Source organism: Oncorhynchus keta, chromosome 21 (assembly GCF_023373465.1).
Source record: "Oncorhynchus keta strain PuntledgeMale-10-30-2019 chromosome 21, Oket_V2, whole genome shotgun sequence".
Classification (NCBI taxonomy): Eukaryota; Metazoa; Chordata; class Actinopteri; order Salmoniformes; family Salmonidae; genus Oncorhynchus; species Oncorhynchus keta.
In genome coordinates, this window is record NC_068441.1 from 38,020,256 (window position 1) to 38,038,796 (window position 18,541).

Here is an 18,541-nt window from a genome sequence, read left to right on the forward strand (position 1 = left end):
CACTAACACTGCATGCGTTATTTAATTGAGTTCATTCTCTCTTCCTCCATCCCTCATCTCCTTCTCACTCCTTCCCCCAATTACCCCCCCCTCTCTCGCTCCATCTCTTTCCTCCCCCTTCTTTCCTATCTCTCTCCCTCCCTCCCCAGGTTGGTGGGATCCGGTTCCTCTATGATAACCTGGTGGAGTCTCTGGAGCGCTATAAGGGCAGCAGCGGGTTTGGCTGTATCCTGGCCCACAGCATGGGTCTGGGCAAGACCCTGCAGGTCATCTCCTTTATAGACATCCTGCTCAGACACACCGGGGCCCACACTGTACTGGCCATCGTCCCTGTGAGTAGACAGACCGTTAAGGAGATGATGAGTGTGTCTCGCTCTCTTCTCTTGCTTTCTGTCTCTATTCTCCCATTGCTCTCTGTTCATCTCCCCTGTGTGTCTCTGTGTGTGTGTCTGTCTGTGAGCACAGCTGTGTCTTTATCTCTCTCTTTCTCCCCAGGTGAACACCCTTCAGAACTGGCTGGCGGAGTTTAACCTGTGGCTTCCCACCCAAGAGGCCCTTCCCCCTGATAGTGACCCTGCCATCGTCACAGGACGCACCTTCAGAGTCCACATCCTCAATGACGAGCACAAGTATGTGACATTTTATATAGTAAAGCTGACTAACACACTGCACTGTGTCAATTGTATACTGTCGTGCGCGCGTGTTCTGCCGCGCGCACGTGTGTGTGTGTGTGTTCTGCCACGTGTGTGTGTGTTCTGCCGGGTGCATGTGTGTGTTCTGCCGGGTGCGTGTGTGTGTGTTCTGCCGGGTGCGTGTGTGTGTGTGTTCTGCCGGGTGCGTGTGTGTGTGTGTTCTGCCGGGTGCGTGTGTGTGTTCTCCCGCGTGAGTGTGTGTGTGTGTGTTCTGCCGCGTGTGTGTGTCTGCCGTGTGTTCGTGTTCTGCCGTGTGTGTGTGTTCTGCCGTGTGTGTGTGTGTGTGTGTGTGTGTGTGTGTGTGTGTGTGTGTGTGTGTGTGTGTGTGTGTGTGTGTGTGTGTGTGTGTGTGTGTGTGTGTGTGTGTGTGTGTGTGTGTGTGTACGCGTGCGTACTACCGTGTGTGTGTTTCCATGTGTGCTGCCGCCGTTTGTGTACTACCGTGTGTACGGTACCATGAGGTACTTCATGACAGCCCTGACGTGTGTACGGTATAGCCATGAGGTACTTAATGACAGCCCTGACGTGTGTACTGTATAGCCATGAGGTACTTCATGACAGCCCTGACGTGTGTACGGTATAGCCATGAGGTACTTAATGACAGCCCTGACGTGTGTACTGTATAGCCATGAGGTACTTAATGACAGCCCTGACATGTGTACGGTATAGCCATGAGGTACTTAATGACAGCCCTGACATGTGTACGGTATAGCCATGAGGTACTTCATGACAGCCCTGACATGTGTACGGTATAGCCATGGTACTTAATGACAGCCCTGACGTACTTAATGACAGCCCTGACGTGTGTACGGTATAGCCATGAGGTACTTAATGACAGCCCTGACGTGTGTACGGTATAGCCATGAGGTACTTAATGACAGCCCTGACATGTGTACGGTATAGCCATGAGGTACTTAATGACAGCCCTGACGTGTGTACGGTATAGCCATGAGGTACTTAATGACAGCCCTGACGTGTGTACGGTATAGCCATGAGGTACTTAATGACAGCCCTGACGTGTGTACGGTATAGCCATGAGGTACTTAATGACAGCCCTGACGTGTGTACGGTATAGCCATGAGGTACTTAATGACAGCCCTGACATGTGTACGGTATAGCCATGAGGTACTTAATGACAGCCCTGACATGTGTACGGTATAGCCATGAGGTACTTAATGACAGCCCTGACATGTGTACGGTATAGCCATGAGGTACTTAATGACAGCCCTGACATGTGTACGGTATAGCCATGAGGTACTTAATGACAGCCCTGACGTGTGTACGGTATAGCCATGAGGTACTTAATGACAGCCCTGACATGTGTACGGTATAGCCATGAGGTACTTAATGACAGCCCTGAGGTACGACAGCCCTGACGTGTACGGTATAGCCATGAGGTACTTAATGACAGCCCTGACATGTGTACGGTATAGCCATGAGGTACTTAATGACAGCCCTGACATGTGTACGGTATAGCCATGAGGTACTTAATGACAGCCCTGACATGTGTACGGTATAGCCATGATAGCCATGTACTTAATGACAGCCCTGACACGTGTACGGTATAGCCATGAGGTACTTAATGACAGCCCTGACACGTGTACGGTATAGCCATGAGGTACTTAATGACAGCCCTGACACGTGTACGGTATAGCCATGAGGTACTTAATGACAGCCCTGACGTGTGTACGGTATAGCCATGAGGTACTTAATGACAGCCCTGACATGTGTACGGTATAGCCATGAGGTACTTAATGACAGCCCTGACATGTGTACGGTATAGCCATGAGGTACTTAATGACAGCCCTGACATGTGTACGGTATAGCCATGAGGTACTTAATGACAGCCCTGACATGTGTACGGTATAGCCATGAGGTACTTAATGACAGCCCTGACACGTGTACGGTATAGCCATGAGGTACTTAATGACAGCCCTGACATTTGTACGGTATAGCCATGAGGTACTTAATGACAGCCCTGACATGTGTACGGTATAGCCATGAGGTACTTAATGACAGCCCTGACATGTGTACGGTATAGCCATGAGGTACTTAATGACAGCCCTGACATGTGTACGGTATAGCCATGAGGTACTTAATGACAGCCCTGACATGTGTACTGTATAGCCATGAGGTACTTAATGACAGCCCTGACATGTGTACTGTATAGCCATGAGGTACTTAATGACAGCCCTGACATGTGTACTGTATAGCCATGAGGTACTTAATGACAGCCCTGACGTGTGTACGGTATAGCCATGAGGTACTTAATGACAGCCCTGACATGTGTACGGTATAGCCATGAGGTACTTAATGACAGCCCTGACATGTGTACGGTATAGCCATGAGGTACTTAATGACAGCCCTGACGTGTGTACTGTATAGCCATGAGGTACTTAATGACAGCCCTGACATGTGTACTGTATAGCCATGAGGTACTTAATGACAGCCCTGACATGTGTACTGTATAGCCATGAGGTACTTAATGACAGCCCTGACATGTGTACTGTATAGCCATGAGGTACTTAATGACAGCCCTGACATGTGTACGGTATAGCCATGAGGTACTTAATGACAGCCCTGACGTGTGTACGGTATAGCCATGAGGTACTTAATGACAGCCCTGACGTGTGTACGGTATAGCCATGAGGTACTTAATGACAGCCCTGACATGTGTACGGTATAGCCATGAGGTACTTAATGACAGCCCTGACATGTGTACGGTATAGCCATGAGGTACTTAATGACAGCCCTGACATGTGTACGGTATAGCCATGAGGTACTTAATGACAGCCCTGACATGTGTACGGTATAGCCATGAGGTACTTAATGACAGCCCTGACGTGTGCCTGTGTGCGAGAGCATGTGTACGTAACATTGCTTACGTATGATTGTGTGTGCCCTACAGAACCACGGTGGCTCGGGCTAAGGTAGTGGAGGACTGGTCCAGGGATGGAGGTGTCCTCCTGATGGGGTACGAGATGTACCGCCTGCTGTCCCTGAAGAAGAGCTTTGTGACAGGCAGGAAGAGGAAGTCCAAGAAGCCCCAGGGACCCGTCATCATCGACCTGGACGAAGAGGAGAGGCAGCAGGAGCTCATGAAAGGTGAGTCAGTGGTCAGAGGTCGCTGCAGGGCCCACTATAGGTGTTCTGGGGCCGGAGTAGTAGTAGTTTCAAATTAGGAGTGCTGATCTAGGATCAGGTCCCACAGCTAATATTATTTATTGTGATCCTAAAATGCAAAACTGACTCTGAGAAGCTTTATGAATATGAGATAATGTATCACCAATATAAAGATACAATACTGTAGGCTGACAGCAGTTCACTAGACACTGGATGAGTAATGCCTTGTAAAAAACGCCATAAATGACCATATTAAAATGCCAAGGCTGATGAATTGCAATGACATTCTACTACTAATAATAGATCAGAGAACGTTATTATTTTATCCATTCATCATCATTTATGTTATTAGTTATGTTACTTTTTTTTCTCACACACCTACAAACACACACACATTCTCCTACCTTGTGTTGTACTCTCTCACTCCTCCTCCTCCTTCTAGGTATGGAGAAGGCCCTGGCCAGGCCCGGTCCAGACGTGGTGATCTGTGATGAGGGCCACCGCATTAAGAACTGCCATGCCAGCACCTCGCAGGCCCTGAAGAACATCCGCTCCAGGCGACGTGTGGTCCTCACAGGATACCCCCTGCAGAACAACCTGATAGAGTACTGGTGCATGGTGGACTTTGTCAGGCCTGATTTCCTGGGCACCAGGCAGGAGTTCAGTAACATGTTCGAGAGGCCCATTCTGAACGGGCAGTGTGTGGACAGCACGCCGCAGGATGCCAGGGTGATGAGATATCGAAGTCACGTCCTCCATAGTCTGCTGGAGGGCTTCGTCCAGAGGTAAGAGCAGAGAAGAGTGCAGACTATTTGTTTATTTATTCACCTACCGCTCCTCACCTTTTGCTTTTTATATCGCTCTTTCTGTCTCTCACTCTCTTTCTCGATTTCTCTATCCTCTCTCTGTCAAATATGGTTTCTCATCCTAAATCAACCCCTCACTCTTAGCCCCTACTCTCTCCTATAGATATGTGAAGGATTGGTTAGGTGTATATGCAGTCTGATAATAATCTGTGTCTGTCCCAGGCGAGGCCACGACGTACTGCGGGACCAGCTCCCCTCCAAGGAAGAGCATGTGATCATGGTGCGCCTGTCACCCCTGCAGAGGGCCCTTTACACTGAGTTTATGAACCGCTTCAGAGAGGCAGGCAACAGCGGCTGGCTGGGCCTTAACCCACTCAAGGCCTTCTGCGTCTGCTGCAAGGTGAGGCTGAGATTTCTGTACTGGTGCTGTGGGATTAGACAGAGACAGACAGGCATACCACAGACCACTCAAACTCAACTCTGGACCTCAAAGTCAGTTCCACTGCATTTTTTCAAATCAAATCAAAGTTTATTTGTCACGTGCGCCGAATACAACAGGTGTAAACCTTAATGAAAATAGTCTGGGTAACCATTGGTTACCTGTTCAGGAGTCTTATGGCTTGGGGGTAAAAACTGTTGAGAAGCCTTTTTGTCCTAGACTTGGCACTCCGGTACCGCTTGCCATGTGGTAGTAGAGAGAACAGTCTATGGCTGGGGTCTTTGACAATTTTTAGGGCCTTCCTCTGACACCGCCTGGTGTAGAGGTCCTGGATGGCAGGCAGCTTTGCCCCAGTGATGTACTGGGCCGTACGCACTACCCTCTGAAGTGCCTTGCGGTCGAAGGCCAAGCAATTGCCTTACCAGGCAGTGATGCAACCGGTCAGGATGCTCCCGATGTTGCAGCTGTAGAACCTTTTGAGGATCTCAGGACCCATGCCAAATCTTTTTAGTTTCCTGAGGGGGAATAGGCTTTGTCGTGCCCTCTTCACGACTGGCTTGGTGTGTTTGGACCAATCTAGTTTGTTGTTGATGTGGACACCAAGGAATTTGAAGCTCTCAACCTGCTCCAATACAGCCCTGTCGATGAGAATGGGGACGTGCTCGGTGCTCCTTTTCCTGTAGTCCACAATCATCTCCTTAGTCTTGGTTATATTGAGGGATAGGTTGTTATTCTGGCACCACCCGGCCAGGTCTCTGCCCTCCTCCCTATAGGCTGTCTCGTCGTTGTCGGTGATCAGTGTTGTGTCGTCAGCAAACTTAATGATGGTGTTTGAGTCGTGCCTGGCCATGCAGTCGTTGGTGAACAGGGAGTACAGGAGGGGACTGAGCACGCACCCCTGGGGAGCTCTAGTGTTGAGGATCAGCATTGCAGATGTGTTGCTACCTACCCTCACCACCTGGGGGCGGCCTGTCAGGAAATCCAGGATCCAGTTGCAGAGGGAGGTGTTTAGTCCCAGGATCCTTAGCTTGGTGATGAGCTTTGAGGGTACTATGGTGTTGAACGCTGAGCTGTAGTCAATGAACAGCATTCTCACATAGGTGTTCCTTTTGTCCAGGTGGGAAAGGGCAGTGTGGAGTGTAATAGAGATTGCGTCATCTGTGGATCTGTTTGGGCGGAATGCAAATTGGAGTGGGTCTAAGGTTTCTGGGATAATGGTGTTGATGTGAGCCATTACCAGCCTTTCAAAGAACTTCATGGCTACGGACGTGAGTGCTACGGGTCTGTAGTTATTTAGGCAGGTTGCCTTTGTGTTCTTGGGCACAGGGACTATGGTGGTCTGCTTGAAGCATGTTGGTATTACAGACTCAATCAGGGACATGTTGAAAATGTCAGTGAAGACACCTGCCAGTTGGTCAGCACATGCTCGGAGCACATGTCCTGGTAATCCGTCTGACCCCGCAGCCTTGTGTATGTTGACCTGTTTAAAGGTCTTACTCACGTCGGCTATGGAGAGCGTGATCACACAGTCGCCTGGAACAGCTGATGCTCTCATGCATGCCTCAGTGTTGCTTGCCTCAAAGCGAGCATAGAAGTGATTTAGCTCGTCTGGGAGGCTCGTGTCACTGGGCAGCTCGCAGCTGTGCTTCCCTTTGTAGTCTGTCATAGTTTGCAAGCCCTGCCACATCCGATGAGCGTCGGAGCCTGTGTAGTATGATTCAATCTTAGCCCTGTATTGACGCTTTGCCTGTTTGATGGTTCGTCGCAGGGCATAGCGGGATTTCCGGGTTAGAGTTCCCGCATCTTGAAAGCGGCAGCTTTACCCTTTAGCTCAGTGCGAATGTTGCCTGTTGCCTGGCTTCTGGTTGGGGTATGTACGTACAGTCACTGTGGGGAAGACGTCCTCAATGCACTTATTGATAAAGCCAGTGACTGATGTGGTTTATTCCTCAATGTCATTGGAAGAATCCCGGAATATGTTCCAGTCTGTGATAGCAAAGCAGTCCTCTAGTTTAGCATCTGCTTCATCTGACCATTTTTTCATAGCCCGAGTCACTGGTGCTTCCTGCTTTAATTGTTGCTTGAAAGCAGAAATCAGGAGGATAGAGTTGTGGTCGGATTTTCCAAATGGAGGGCGAGGGAGAGCTTTGTACGCGTCTCTGTGTGTGGAGTACATGTGATCTAGAATTGTTTTTCCTCTGGTTGCACATTTAACATGCTAATAGAGATTTGGTAGAACTGATTTAAGTTTCCCTGCATTAAAGTCTCCAGCCACTAGGAGCGCCGCCTCTTGGTGAGTGGTTTCCTGTTTGCTTATTTCCTTATACAGCTGACTGAGTGCAGTCTTAGTGCCAGCATCTGTCTGTGGTGGTAAATTAACAGCCACGAAAAGTATAGTTGAGAACTCTCTAGGCAAGTAGTGTGACCTGCAGTTTATCACAATATACTCAACTTCAGGCGAGCAAAATCTAGAGACTTCCTTAGATTTCGTGCACCAGCTGTTGTTTACAAATAAGAGACTGATTTAGTGGGTGCAATTAATTATCAGGTAGAACAGAAAACCAGCAGGCTGCGGACCTCATAGGGTAAGAGTTGAATACCTCTGCAATAGACCATAGTGACGATAGGGTACTGCTGTGGGTTATTTAGCATAGCCAGGAATTACACCCCGATCTTAACCTGTAATCAGTAACATTATTAAAGTCAGTCCATTGATGTGTGCGTAGATCTGGAACCACCCTGACGTGCTGTACGAGACCCTTCAGAAGGAGAACCTAGCCAACGAGCAGGACCTAGACCTGGATGACATCACAGCGGCCGCCAACCCTCGCTGCCCCGGCGCCAGCCTGAAGGCCAAAGTTGCCGACTCAGCCAACAGCCGGATCAACGTCGCCCTGCCCCCACTCAACCCCATCCAGGAGAGAGCCAATCAAGTCATCACCTACGAATGGGTACGTACCATAACTCTCTCAACCCACAGGCAGGCATGGGTACGTATCACCACAACACCACTCTCTACCCACAGGCAGGCATGGGTACGTATCACCACAACACCACTCTCTACCCACAGGCTGGCATGGGTACGTATCACCACAACACCACTCTCTACCCACAGGCTGGCTGGGAACTTGTTAGATACTTCTATGTTAGCCTGGGTCCTATTCATTAGTAAGAAAATGGGCCGAAACGGGTAGAAACCTATAGCCTCACCTACCTGAGTTTGTCCAATAAGAAATGCTTGTTTTCATGTTCAGGAGTCGCCTCTTCACTGTTGACGTTGAGACTGGTGTTTTGTGGGTACTATTTATTGATGCTGCCAGTTAAGGACTTGTGAGGCATCATTTTCTCAAACTAGACACTTTAATGTACTTGTCCTCTTGCTCGGTTGTGCACTTTGGCCTCCCACTCCTCTTTCTATTCTGGTTAGTGCCAGTTTGCGCTGTTCTGTGAAGTGAGCGTTGTACGAGATCTTCAGTTTCTTGACAATTTCTCGCATGGAATAGCCTTCATTTCTCAGAACAAGAATAGACTTACGACTTTCAGAAGAAAGTTATTTGTTTCTGGCCATTTTGAGCCTGTACTCAAACCCACAAATGCTGATGCTCCAGATACTCAACTAGTCTAAAGAAGGCCAGTTTTATTTCTTCTTTAATCAGAACAACAGTTTTCAGCTAAGCTAACATAATTGCAAAAGGGTTTTCTAATGATCAATTAGCTTTTTAAAATGATAAACTTGGATTAGCTAACAAAACGTGCCATTGGAACACAGGAGTGATGGTTGCTGGTAGGTGTACAGAGGCCCATTATGTAGATATTCCATAAAAAATCAATAGTCATTTACAACATTAATAATGTCTACACTGTATTTCTGATCAATTTGATGTTATTTTAATGGACCAAAAATATAATTCTAAGTGACCACAAACTTTTGAACAGTATGGTGGTATGGAGGCACCTGAGCTGAGCCACAAGGGAAACTGGGCACCACTACCAGTTGGGGGCAATGTTTGCTTTTTGAATGTGTTTATGAAACAAATGTTAGTGCATCGCATTGAACCTAATCTTTTCAAACAAAAAAGTATTGTTCCTGTATTATATCAGACCCCATGTATCGAATCATCTTGAAAGGGAAAGATGCACATCTCTCATAAAACCTAAGATGTCCTCGTTGGTGTGAAAGAATGACCTTCATTCACCCATCTCCTGTCCTGTATCTCTGTCACTCCAGGCCAAGGACATCATGAACAACTACCAGACTGGGGTTCTGGAGAACTCTGCCAAGATGCTGCTGCTCTTCCACCTGATTGACGAGAGTGTGAGCAGAGGAGACAAGATCCTGGTCTTCAGGTTGGACCTCTTCCTATGTTTGACATGGAACACTTCATCCAAACACTCCCTATGAGCATAGTCATACTTATTGTCCTTAGAGAGACTGGAAATGTGTGTTTTTGCTTTTCACCTCAAAGTATCCATGTGATACTGACTTGAATGTATTTTTAATGTGTGTGTGTGTTTGACGTATGTCCATCAGTCAGAGCTTGTCCACCCTGACGGTCATTGAAGGCTTCCTGTCCAGACGGCCGTTGCCAGCAGGCCGAGTCTCCCCCGACAACCAAGGCCAGAACCAGACCTGGGTCCGCAACATCAACTACTACAGTGAGTCATCATCCACACAAACACACACGGCACAACCCTGTTCCCATGGCAACCACTACTACCCAGACCCTGTCATCATTATTTCCATGGCAACCCTTTGACTCTTAATTTTTGCTAGCTCAGCTGTGATTTGAACCCAGATCCCACTAATGTACTCTGTTGTTCCAGACTATTAGACTAGTTAGCTTGTTTTCACAGCATCCTGTCCTGTGGAATATTTTGGCTTCAATCTGCTAACTGAACAAATCTACTCTCACTTATGGTCTCTAATCTCAATCAGTCTTTCTGTGATTCCTCATATCCTATATAGGGATGCACGATATATCGGTGAACATATCGGAGTCGGCAGATAGTAGCTAAAAATGCCAACATCAGTATCGGCCAGATGTCTAGTTTAACGGCGATGTTAAAAACCGGTGTCAAAGCTACCGTGCATACCTATATAACGTAATGATGCCTTGTAAAATTTTGCGCTACACGTGCAGCACAGCATTCCTAACCTAGCCCACACAATGTCTGCTGTGTGCATCGAGCAGTCATTTGAAAGAGTAAGAACATTTCAGCGAGACAACTCAAAGGCGAAAATCCATTTAAGCCAAGATAATGGAATTCATTACCCTTGACAATCAACCATTCACTGTCGTGAGGGATGTTGGCTTTCACCGACTGGTCGAACACCGGTACACACTACCAAGTGCTCTATTTTCAGGTGTTTCCCTACCGGAGTTATACAGTAATAGCGTCACTGCTATTAGCTTCATGACATACATACTATTGAATGCCGTTTGGGTCTTTGCGTGTCAAAAAAGATAGAGTAGCACTGTCAAAGCTGTACAAAATAGTCTACAAACACGGGCCACAAACGATGTGTTTACAATACCACGTTGGTAATAAAGCATACCGGGTTATGTGTTGTGAAGCTAGCCACAATAAGAATTAGGCACAATAGTGGAATTTGCGGTTTGCCTTGATAATAAAAGTATGTAATTGACAGTGATGCAAAGGAATACAAATAGTAGAATTGGGCATAATTATACTATTTGTATTAATTTGCATCACTGTCAATTACATACTTTTATTTTGAAGGCTACCCGCAAAGTCCACTATTCTGGCGAATCCTTATTGTGGCTAGCTTCACATAGATGGGTCTGACCACCATTAATCAAATAAGAACTGTCTTATAAATTAGGGTTATTTTAGATTTTTTTTACATGTTTTATTTTACCTTTATTTAACCAGGTACAAGTTCTCATTTACAATTGCGACCTGGCCAAGATAAAGCAAAGCAGTTTGACAGATACAACGACACAGAGTTACACATGGAGTAAAACAAACATACAGTCAATAATACAGTATAAACAAGTCTATATACAATGTGAGCAAATGAGGTGAGAAGGGAGGTAAAGGCAAAAAAGGCCATGGTGGCAAAGTAAATACAATATAGCAAGTAAAACACTGGAATGGTAGTTTTGCAATGGAAGAATGTGCAAAGTAGAAATACAAATAATGGGGTGCAAAGGAGCAAAATAAATAAATAAATGAAATACAGTTGGGAAAGAGGTAGTTGTTTGGGTTAAATTATAGGTGGGCTATGTACAGGTGCAGTAATCTGTGAGCTGCTCTGACAGTTGGTGCTTAAAGCTAGTGAGGTAGATAAGTGTTTTCAGTTTCAGAGATTTTTGTAGTTCGTTCCAGTCATTGGCAGCAGAGAACTGGAAGGAGAGGCGGCCAAAGAAAGAATTGGTTTTGGGGGTGACTAGAGAGATATACCTGCTGGAGCGTGTGCTAAAGGTGGGAGATGCTATGGTGACCAGCGAGCTGAGGTAAGGGGGGACTTTACCTAGCAGGGTCTTGTAGATGACATGGAGCCAGTGGGTTTGGCGACGAGTATGAAGCGAGGGCCAGCCAACGAGAGCGTACAGGTCGCAATGGTGGGTAGTATATGGGGCTTTGGTGACAAAACGGATTGCACTGTGATAGACTGCATCGAATTTGTTGAGTAGGGTATTGGAGGCTATTTTCTAAATGACATCGCCAAAGTCGAGGATTGGTAGGATGGTCAGTTTTACATGGGTATGTTTGGCAGCATGAGTGAAGGATGCTTTGTTGCGAAATAGGAAGCCAATTATAGATTTAACTTTGGATTGGAGATGTTTGATATGGGTCTGGAAGGAGAGTTTACAGTCTAACCAGACACCTAAGTATTTGTAGTTGTCCACGTATTCTAAGTCAGAGCCGTCCAGAGTAGTGATGTTGGACAGGCGGGTAGGTGCAGGTAGCGATCGGTTGAAGAGCATGCATTTAGTTTTACTTGTATTTAAGAGCAATTGGAGGCCACGGAAGGAGAGTTGTATGGCATTGAAGCTTGCCTGGAGGGTTGTTAACACAGTGTCCAAAGAAGTGCCGGAAGTATACAGAATGGTGTCGTCTGCGTAAGAGGTGGATCAGAGACTCACCAGCAGCAAGAGCGACCTCATTGATGTATTTAGAGAAGAGAGTCGGTCCAAGAATTGAACCCTGTGGCACCCCCATAGAGACTGCCAGAGGTCCGGACAGTAGACCCTCCGATTTGACACACTGAACTCTATCAGAGAAGTAGTTGGTGAACCATGCGAGGCAATCATTTGAGAAACCAAGGCTGTCGAGTCTGCCGATGAGGATGTGGTGATTGACAGAGTCGAAAGCCTTGGCCAGATCAATGAATACGGCTGCACAGTAATGTTTCTTATCGATGGCGGTTAAGATATCGTTTAGGACCTTGAGCGTGGCTGAGGTGCACCCATGACCAGCTCTGAAACCAGATTGCATAGCAGAGAAGGTATGGTGAGATTCGAAATGGTCGGTAATCTGTTTGTTGACTTGGCTTTCGAAGACCTTAGAAAGGCATGGTAGGATAGATATAGGTCTGTAGCAGTTTGGGTCAAGACTGTCCCCCCCTTTGAAGAGGGGGATGACCGCAGCTGCTTTCCAATCTTTGGGAATCTCAGACGACACGAAAGAGAGGTTGAACAGGCTAGTAATAGGGGTGGCAACAATTTCGGCAGATAATTTTAGAAAGAAAGGGTCCAGATTGTCTAGCCCGGCTGATTTGTAAGGGTCCAGATTTTGCAGCTCTTTCAGAACATCAGCTGAATGGATTTGGGAGAAGGAGAAATGGGGAAGGCTTGGGCGTGTTGCTGTTGCGGGTGCAGTGCTGTTGACCGGGGTAGGAGTAGCCAGGTGGAAAGCATGGCCAGCCGTAGAAAAATGCTTATTGAAATTCTCAATTATGGTGGATTTATCAGTGGTGACAGTGTTTCCTATCTTCAGTGCAGTGGGCAGCTGGGAGGAGGTGTTCTTATTCTCCATGGACTTTACAGTGTCCCAGAACTTTTTTGAGTTAGTGTTGCAGGAAGCAAATTTCTGCTTGAAAAAGCTAGCCTTGGCTTTTCTAACTGCCTGTGTATAATGGTTTCTAGCTTCCCTGAACAGCTGCATATCACGGGGCTGTTCGATGCTAATGCAGAACGCCATAGGATGTTTTTGTGTTGGTTAAGGGCAGTCAGGTCTGGGGAGAACCAAGGGCTATATCTGTTCCTGGTTCTAAATTTCTTGAATGGGGCATGTTTATTTAAGATGGTTAGGAAGGCATTTAAAAAAAATATCCAGGCATCCTCTACTGACGGGATGAGATCAATATCCTTCCAGGATACCCCGGCCAGGTCGATTAGAAAGGCCTGCTCGCTGAAGTGTTTCAGGGAGCGTTTTACAGTGATGAGTGGAGGTCGTTTGACCGCTGACCTATTACGGATGCAGGCAATAAGGCAGTGATCGCTGAGATCTTGGTTGAAGACAGCAGAGGTGTATTTAGAGGAGAAGTTGGTTAGGATGATATCTATGAGGGTGCCCGTGTTTAAGGCTTTGGGGAGGTACCTGGTAGGTTCATTGATCATTTGTGTGAGATTGAGGGCATCAAGTTTAGATTGTAGGATGGCTGGGGTGTTAATTAAGCATGTTCCAGTTTAGGTTGCCTAGCAGCACGAGCTCTGAAGATAGATGGGGGGCAATCAGTTCACATATGGTGTCCAGAGCACAGCTGGGGGCAGAGGGTGGTCTATAGCAGGGGGCAACGGTGAGAGATTTGTTTTTAGAGAGGTGGATTTTTAAAAGTAGAAGTTCAAATTGTTTGGGTACAGACCTGGATAGTAGGACAGAACTCTGCAGGCTATCTTTGCAGTAGATTGCAACACCGCCCCCTTTGGCAGTTCTATCTTGTCTGAAAATGTTGTAGTTTGGAATTAAAATTTCTGAATTTTTGGTGGTCTTCTTAAGCCAGGATTCAGACACAGCTAGAACATCCGGGTTGATGACACCTAGCTATGTAGTTAGCTAGCTAACTATAGCTACTGAAACAGATTGTTCTATTGCTATGTTTTGGGGAAGAACATTGTTTGCATCCATGAGCTAGCTAGCTTTTTTTATGACCAGCACTGTAGGTGTGCGAGACAACTCTACCAGCATCATAGCATACGTATCGATGAATCGTTGAGACATATGAAATGCGAGTGATTGTGTAATCAATGTGTTATAACTACGTAAAAGATTTCTGAACGCGTTAACTTATTATGTGACGTGCAGTCATATTCAGGTCCTGATTGGTCAACAAGCTTATTTGACACATCAAATAGTGTTAGTTGACACGTCAAATAGTGTTAGTTTATGTGTATCTTTTTTGACATGCAAAGAACCAAACGCCATTCCATAGAAATCCTGTTTAGGAATGAAACGACTGAATAAACTAACAATGAAACAGCACAGCAAGTAAGTGAAAGAAATAGGTTTTGATTATGTTTTACTGGTAATGGGGACATATGTAAATGTAATCAAAATAACTTGTGTGTATGTGTGACCTTTATTTAACTCGGCAAGTCAGTTAAGAACAAATTCTTATTTACAATGACGGCCTGGACGACCCTAGGCCAATAGTGCGCCGCAATATGTTACTCCCAATCACGGGCGGATGTGATACATCCTGGATTTGAACCAGGGACTGCTGTTAAGCCTCTTGCACTGAGATGCAGTGCCTTAGACCGTCTGCGTCCGTGTGTGTGTTAACTATTTAACTGTATTAGAGTGCTTAAAAGGCAGCTAAAATTTTAAATATCGGTATCGTATTAGGGCTTTTTCGGCAAGGAAAATATTGGATATCGGTATCGGCCAAAAATGTCATAGCGGTGCATCACTATCCTATTTCCTCGCCTCCTTCTCAACTGTCTTGTAAGGAAAGGTCCAGGGTCTCCATCAGATCTTCTGCTCCAATGGGTTTGGAAATGGAGGCAATAAGAGACAATGTGAGAAATTCATGAAAGATGAATTAAGAAAGAGCCATGCTTTTTCTCAGCCATCGATCTCTGGGTTAATTATTTAAATCTACTGCCCCCTACTGGCTACCACACTACACTAGATGCAGTGTTTTTTTTGTCCCAAATGGCACCATATTCCCTAAATAGTGCACTACTTTTGGCCAGACCCCTGTATGAGCCCTGTTCAAAAGTAGTGCACAACATAGGGAATAGAGTACCATTTGGGACATCACCTATTCCTAGCCACCGTGCTTCTACACCTGCATTGCTTGCTGTTTGGGGTTTTAGGCTAGGTTTCTGTACAGCACTTTGAGATATCAGCTGATGTACGAAGGGCTATATAAATACATTTGATTTGACTTGACCTATTTGTCTGGAATCGCCCCATGATGCTTATTTAGTGAATGTGTCGGTTGTCTCCCCCAGGGTTGGATGGGAGTACGTCTGCCTCCGAGAGAGAGAAACTCATCAACCAGTTCAACGACCCAGAGAACACCTCCACATGGGTCTTCCTCTTGTCAACAAGGTAATAGACTGTACAGACACACTGATACACACACATAGAAATGTAAGTGAAATTGCTGTGGTCTGATGAGCTCTGCCCCTTCTAATAATTATATTTCTGTGCTTATATATTCTTCACTCAAATACACAACAAACGCTGTGTTTACACCAGCAGCCCAATTATGATAATTTTTTCATTAATTAGTCTTTTGAACAATCAGATCAACTCTTTTGCCTATAATTGGACAAAATATCACAATTGGGCTGCCTGTGTAAACACACACAAAGATATTTATCCACACACATTGGATATATTCTCCCTCCCTTTTACATACACTTTGATCGGCCATTCACTTACAAAAACACACTTGCGCATGTTGTTAATAAGCCTGGGTTGTGACTTGCAGGGCGGGCTGCTTGGGAGTGAACCTAATCGGGGCCAACCGGGTGGTGGTATTTGACGCGTCATGGAACCCGTGTCACGATGCCCAGGCGGTGTGTCGGGTGTACCGCTACGGCCAGAAGAAGCGCTGCCACATCTACCGCCTGGTCTGTGACTTCACCCTGGAGAAGAAGATCTACGACCGGCAGGTCTCCAAGCAGGGCATGTCTGGTAAGAGAGGGGGAGGGAAGTTCGGTTGGGAGGGAGAGAGAGCGAGTGGGGGGGTGACGGTGATGATGCTCCTGTGTGTGTGACAGGGCATGTCTGGTAAGAGAGTGTAGTGTGTGTGGTTAAATATATTGAATGTGGGATGGCATGATATTGAAGTTGAAATGCAAATGGCAGCATAGTACAGGGGAATCTCAGTGGTCAGTAACACACTGTGATTGGTTGTGTCCAGACCGCGTGGTGGACGACCTGAACCCAGTACTGACTTTCACCCGCAAGGAGGTGGAGTCGCTGCTGCACTTTGCAGAGGAGGAGCCTGACCCGGCCAAAGCCCCTCTGCAATCTCACGAAGAGATGGAGACGGTCATCAGCCAAGCCTGTCAGATCTACCCCCATCTCATCACTAAGGTACACACTCACACACACAGATACACACTCACACGGTTTATTAGGTACACCCGGTACTAGATTGGTGTACCTAGTAAACAGGCCACTAAATATTTATACACACCGTCATGTCATGGATACTGTATTAATATGGTACACACACACACCACCCACACTAACATCCCTGTTGATCTGTACCCCACCAGGAACCCTTCCATCATGAGTCTCTGCTTGTAGACCGGAAGGAGTCCAAGCTTACTAAAGCAGAGAAGAGAGCTGCTAAGAAGAGCTATGAGGACGAGAAGCGTGCCTCTGTGCCCTATTCTCGCCCCTCCTACGCGCACTACTACCCAACCAGCGACCAGACACTCACCAACATCCCAGCCTTCAACCAGCGCAACTGGCGAGTCGTCCAATAAATTTGTTATCCTACCCCTATCACACAGCATCCCTAACCAATCCTTCAACAGCGCTGTGTAAGCCTGTTAAGCAGGCCTAAACAACAGCCTATCCGTACAAATGATCCTTCTAGCCTCCAAACTCAACCATGCCATCTGCAGATATCATCAGTCTAGAAAACTGTCCCACATCAGACTGTGTAATGGTATGATCCTCATGTGTTTTTGAATCCCCTAGGCGTCCCATAGCTCGGGGTGATGAGAAGCCCATGGCCAGCGTCCGGCCCGTCCAGTCCACCCCCATCCCTATGATGCCTCGCATGGCGGGCATGGGCATGGCCGGCTCCAGCTCCGGGGTCAGCTTCCCGGTCAACTACCTGCAGAAGGCCGGTGTTTATGTCCAGAGGATCGTCACTACCACTGGTACAATACATATCCCTGCAGGGACAATAACGTTTTAATTGAATTGATACTGATAGACACTGATACTCTTGGTAAGGGTTCATTAGGGCACATACGTTCATTAGGGCACATCGTGTCAAAACGTTTTGTCACGTACAATGAAAATTAGCCTTTCTTATTGGACAAGGTCAGATGGTACTTCCTTGTTTCGGAGCGGTTTCTTCTGTTTTGGGCCTAATGAACACGACGGGTTAGGAATAACTCCTGGTCTTGGGTCAGGTGAAATGCTTTGGGGCTGCATTAGGATAGACCCGTGATATAGGAGCTATGTCCCAAATGACACCCTATTCCCTATAGGGTGTATACTACTTTTGACCAGGGCCTATAGAGAATAGGGTGTATTTGGGATACTCCCGTGGTATTGTTTGGAAATAATTAAACTCTTTCTGTTTGCCACTACAGATATAGTGATCCCTGGAGCCAACAGCACCACGGATGTCCAGGCACGTATCGGTGCAGGAGAGAGCATCCATGTGATCAAAGGGTCAAAAGGTGATAATAACATATACAGTAGAAGATGTACCTCCTATCTACCTGCATGTGTAGTTCAATTAATTCTCTACATACTCTAATTGAAATACTGTGCACACCTTGGAGATAGGTTTACAATATCCGCATGGACACCTGAATTCCCAGGTTGTTATCTCATTTATATAAAGGGCTCGGTACTTTAACCTAAGAATCAAAACTGACTGGTGCTTCCCTGCATGCTTATTTTCATGTTTCTTACCTTTCCTTATTTTTTCCTGAATATTTGTATAGTTTTATTAACTAATGTCATGAGAGGAGAGCATTCAAGTAAGCATTTCATTGCATTGTGCACACTTCTCTGTATCCTGTGCATATGACAAATCAAGTCTGAGTTGATATCTGCCATTAACTGCTGTCTTCCTCACAGGTACCTACATCAGGACCAATGACGGGAGGATTTTTGCCATCCGCTCAGGGAAGCTCAGCAGAGCAGTGCAGGGAGGATCTGCTACTAACAGAGGTGCACTGTACATACACAAAGTACTTTACATTACATGATGAGGAATCCATGTGACAGGATATGACAAAACAACGTGACTTGGTGTTCAGACTACATAGATAACCAGAGAGGACCTAGTACGGAGCCCTGCG

General features: G+C 46.4%; 1 protein-coding gene across 1 annotated transcript in view; it reads left to right on the plus strand.

Annotated features, from left to right (window-relative positions):
* Window positions 1-18,541, plus strand: part of LOC118400526 (helicase ARIP4-like) — a 35,491-nt gene that overhangs the window by 13,263 nt on the left and 3,687 nt on the right. Inside the window, exons 7-21 of the mRNA XM_035797470.2 lie at window positions 150-332; window positions 496-629; window positions 3,601-3,797; window positions 4,258-4,600; window positions 4,844-5,021; window positions 7,787-8,011; window positions 9,289-9,407; window positions 9,592-9,716; window positions 15,485-15,584; window positions 15,970-16,175; window positions 16,405-16,580; window positions 16,766-16,962; window positions 17,196-17,380; window positions 17,822-17,911; window positions 18,318-18,410. Coding sequence (XP_035653363.1) covers window positions 150-332; window positions 496-629; window positions 3,601-3,797; window positions 4,258-4,600; window positions 4,844-5,021; window positions 7,787-8,011; window positions 9,289-9,407; window positions 9,592-9,716; window positions 15,485-15,584; window positions 15,970-16,175; window positions 16,405-16,580; window positions 16,766-16,962; window positions 17,196-17,380; window positions 17,822-17,911; window positions 18,318-18,410 — 2,551 coding nt within the window. The remainder of the gene's footprint in view (window positions 1-149; window positions 333-495; window positions 630-3,600; window positions 3,798-4,257; window positions 4,601-4,843; window positions 5,022-7,786; window positions 8,012-9,288; window positions 9,408-9,591; window positions 9,717-15,484; window positions 15,585-15,969; window positions 16,176-16,404; window positions 16,581-16,765; window positions 16,963-17,195; window positions 17,381-17,821; window positions 17,912-18,317; window positions 18,411-18,541) is intronic.